Source organism: Cicer arietinum, chromosome 2 (assembly GCF_000331145.2).
Source record: "Cicer arietinum cultivar CDC Frontier isolate Library 1 chromosome 2, Cicar.CDCFrontier_v2.0, whole genome shotgun sequence".
Taxonomy (NCBI): domain Eukaryota; kingdom Viridiplantae; phylum Streptophyta; class Magnoliopsida; order Fabales; family Fabaceae; genus Cicer; species Cicer arietinum.
In genome coordinates this window covers 17343998-17347742 of record NC_021161.2, presented here as the reverse complement: position 1 = coordinate 17347742, position 3745 = coordinate 17343998, and the positions used below count along the sequence as shown (strand labels likewise).

At 42.8% G+C, this 3745-nt stretch overlaps 1 protein-coding gene across 1 annotated transcript; it reads right to left on the bottom strand.

Moving 5' to 3' along the window:
* Positions 1–779: 779 nt before the first annotated feature.
* Positions 780–3459, bottom strand: LOC140919373 (uncharacterized). Its single transcript, XM_073365381.1, has 4 exons — positions 3391–3459; positions 2736–2790; positions 2305–2649; positions 780–2257 (listed from the first exon to the last, which is right to left on the bottom strand). Exons 1-4 carry the CDS (start codon positions 3457–3459, stop codon positions 780–782), a joined length of 1947 nt encoding a protein of 648 aa, XP_073221482.1.
* Between the last annotated feature and the right edge of the window lie 286 nt (positions 3460–3745).

The window sequence follows — 3745 nt, the reverse complement described above, 5'->3', positions numbered from 1 at the left end:
TCAGTAGCTATATGGGTAGGTTTAAAATATTGTACAGACTCGAAAAAGGTAACATCAGCTGATGTAACGTAGCGGTGTAGTGTGGGAGAATAACAACGGTAGCCTTTTTGGGACCGATGATAACCGAGAAAGACACACTTGAGTGACCGAGCTGACAATTTGTCCAAACCGGGGGATAAATTGTGAACAAAACATGTGGACCCAAAGACACGAGGTGGTAGTGGGTGAAGAGGTGTATGGGGAAAGAGGACCGAATGGGGGATATTGCCATCAAGGACAGAAGATGGCATACGGTTAATAAGGTAGCACGCCGTTAAGACTGCATCCCCCCAAAAACGGAATGGAACATTGCCATGGAGAAGCAAGGTTCGTGTGGTTTCAATGAGATGCCGATTTTTGCGTTCGGCTACCCCGTTTTGTTGAGGTGTATGAGGACATGAGGTTTGGTGTAAAATACCGTTGGAAGCCATAAAATTTTGAAATTGATGAGACAAATATTCTCGAGCATTATCACTTCTTAAGGTACAAATGGAAACTCCGAATTGGGTTTTAATTTCTTTATAAAATTGCTCAAAGATGGAAAACAATTAAGTTCTATTTTTCATTAAAAATAACCACGTACAACGAGAATAATCATCAATAAAAGTAACAAAATACTTAGACTCTAAAGTAGACACAGTACGAGAGGGACCCCGAACATCAAAGTGAACTAAAGCAAAAGGAGATGATACTCTTTTATTGACTCGATCGGGAAAGTTACTACAGGTGTGTTTCCCTAACTAACACGACTCACAATGTAAAGTAGATAACTTAGACAAACTAGGCACCAGTTTTTGTAGTTTGGTAAGACTTGGGTGTCCTAGCTGAGCATGGATAGTATGTGGGGACTCTGTGGCAGAGCACGTTTTGGATGTTGTAGAAAGGTAATAGAGGCCTTGTGACTCACATCCGACGCCAATCGTCCGTCCCGAATTCCGGTCCTGCAAGGTAACATTATCATTAGTGAACGTAATAATACAGTTATGAGATCGAGTCAATCGACTAACTGAAAGTAAATTAAAGGGGCATCCAGGTACATAGAGAACAGATGCAACTGAGATAGAAGGGAGAATGTGAACAGTGCCAACTCCTTGAGACCGGGTTTGAGTACCATTGGCAGAAGTTATAGTAGGTAATAAACCAGATGTAGAAAGTGATGAAAAGAGACCTTTATTACCAGTAACATGATCAGACGCACCAGAATCAAGAACCCAAGGGCCGAGAGAAGATGAATGAGAGAGGTAAACAGATGAGTTACCAGTGTGTGCAACCGAAGTAGGAGAACTAGAGTTTGGATGACTCTGAACCCATCGGAGAAAATCTTCATAGTTTGCCGGGGAGCCTTGTGGAGATGGTGTAGTCTGAATAGTGGCAGAAGGATCAAGTTGAGTTGCATTTATCGAAGGTGAAGGCTTGCCATGCAACTTCCAACAGCGATCAATAGTGTGTCCAAGCCGATGACAATGCTCACATTTTGGACGAGGCTTAGAGCTGGATGGTCCTCCACGAGAACGTTGCTGAGTATGTCTTTGAGATGCAAGAGCAGCAGTGTCACCCGGAACTGAAGTAATAGACTGCTCAACTGGATGTTTTGCTGGTACGCGAAGGAGGATCGCTGAAGTAGTAGACATATCCGAAACAGTAACAGACCCCAAAATTTGATCACGAGTTGCAGAGTACTCCTGGGGTAGGCCATATAGTGCAAGAAGCATGAAGAAGGTGCTGCGTTGATCCAACTCCTTCTTTTGTTCAACTGGATTACTTGCAGGAGGAGGGAGTAGCTCATTAAAGTCATGAAGTGCACTATGAACGGTGCCAAGATATGCAGAAATAGAACCATCGAGTGACTTCGGAGTAATGATATTCAACAAGCGGTGACACACTCCATAGAGACGTTGTGTGTCGTTAGTATAGAGTGCCTTTGCTTGACTCCAAACCGATTCACACGTGAGATGCGGACGGTAGATCGGTTTAACATCTGGATGAAGTGTAGACTTAATGACACTACACAACTGAGCATCAATCTGACTCCATTTGGATGTTTTAGCCACACTCACCTTATCAGGGTTTTGGGTGAGATGATCCTCGTAACCTTGACCACGTAGCCATAGTTTGATGTCGGCAGCCCAACTATCATAATTTGATCCATTCCATTTTTCCACAGAGAGAGGAGAGGTGATGTAGTTGGTGAAGATGCTCTTTGTTTCAGACTGGGACGCTATGGTCAGCACAGATTGTTAGAAAACGCGTCGGAACCGGGAAAACAGGGGCTGTTTGAACTGGAACTCGTATACCCGTAACTCGAAACTGAAAACTGAGGGCAGATATGGAAGCAGGGGGCCAAGGCGAGTGCGGTGGAAGAAACGACACCGTGAACGGCTGCCGGACGCGCCGTCACGCGCTGCAGCAGTGGGCGGCGCGTGGATCTCACGCGCAGGAGGTCAGGCGGCGCGTGGGGGCGCGTGAGGGCGCGTGAGGGAGGTTCTGATGATGCGGCTGAAGGGTTTTGACCGATCTGGGGTGTACGATGCTGCTGGAGTGGTCGTTCGTCGAAAAAACTCGTCAAAAACAATGACGGCAGTGATGGCAGCGATGATAGGGCGTGAACGGCTGAACAAAAGTTGAGGAATCAGCGTATCAACAGCAGAGGGGGAAAACCGGAGTTGAGAACACGGTTTGTCGAAGAAAATGTTCACCGGAGACAGTGGGTCGACCGGGTAGTTGACGATTAGGGTTGTCTCTCAGTTGGCTCTAGATACCATGTTGAATATAAAGAGTATTGAGAGACATATTGTGAATAACCCGTGTGTTTCAACTACACGGCGGAATCTCTTTATATAGACACAGGGTATTAAATAACCCTAATTTACAATAATGCTAACGGGCCATAATACTTACATACTTACAGCCCATATATATTATTTACATTCTAATATAGTATTTAACACCCTCGATAAGGTATATTTAATTAATTGAAATGTATGTTTAATTGATATGTATATTTAGTTGCTGATTTTTTTCCGCTCCTAACTTTAATTTTACATTTATATTTAGATGCTGAAAAAGCCTAAAGGGAATGATAAAAAGATTCCCATAAACAAATCAATTACATCGCCCGAAAAGGTTTGTCACATTTATTCCCTAAGGTTTGTCATTTTTTCAGATTCAATAAACTAACATTTAACCTCATTTTTTCAGATTCAATCAAATAAATCACCCGCACAGCAAAATAAAGCCGCCAAACCTCAAAAATTGGAGGGTATTAGAGCCAAAGTTGCAGCTAGAAAACTGGATCTGGGACAATCGGTCGCTGCTGCTCCTAAAATAAGTCAGCCATGCCTTGCTAAATACGAGGCGTGTCTTGACATCCACGTAAAAAGGGAATATGGGCAGCAACGACGATTCGCGCATCATAACCATGAATAAAGCTATATTCGGAGATGAGTATGAAGAATTTCTCGAAAAGGAGCACATATACGAACTTCTCAACCATAAGGAGCTGAGTGCTACTGTCATCAGCTTGTACATAAGGTAAAAAATACTTTTAATTGCATTTATTGGCAATTAATTAAATTTATTTGTAATTAATCTAGTTTGAAATTTTCATTGAAAGTTTTTGTATTAGAAGGTTGTGTGCACGCGCAAATTGTCAAATAGATACTCATTCTTGTCTCTGCATAAGTTGTCGATTTGTATACTCGATCCA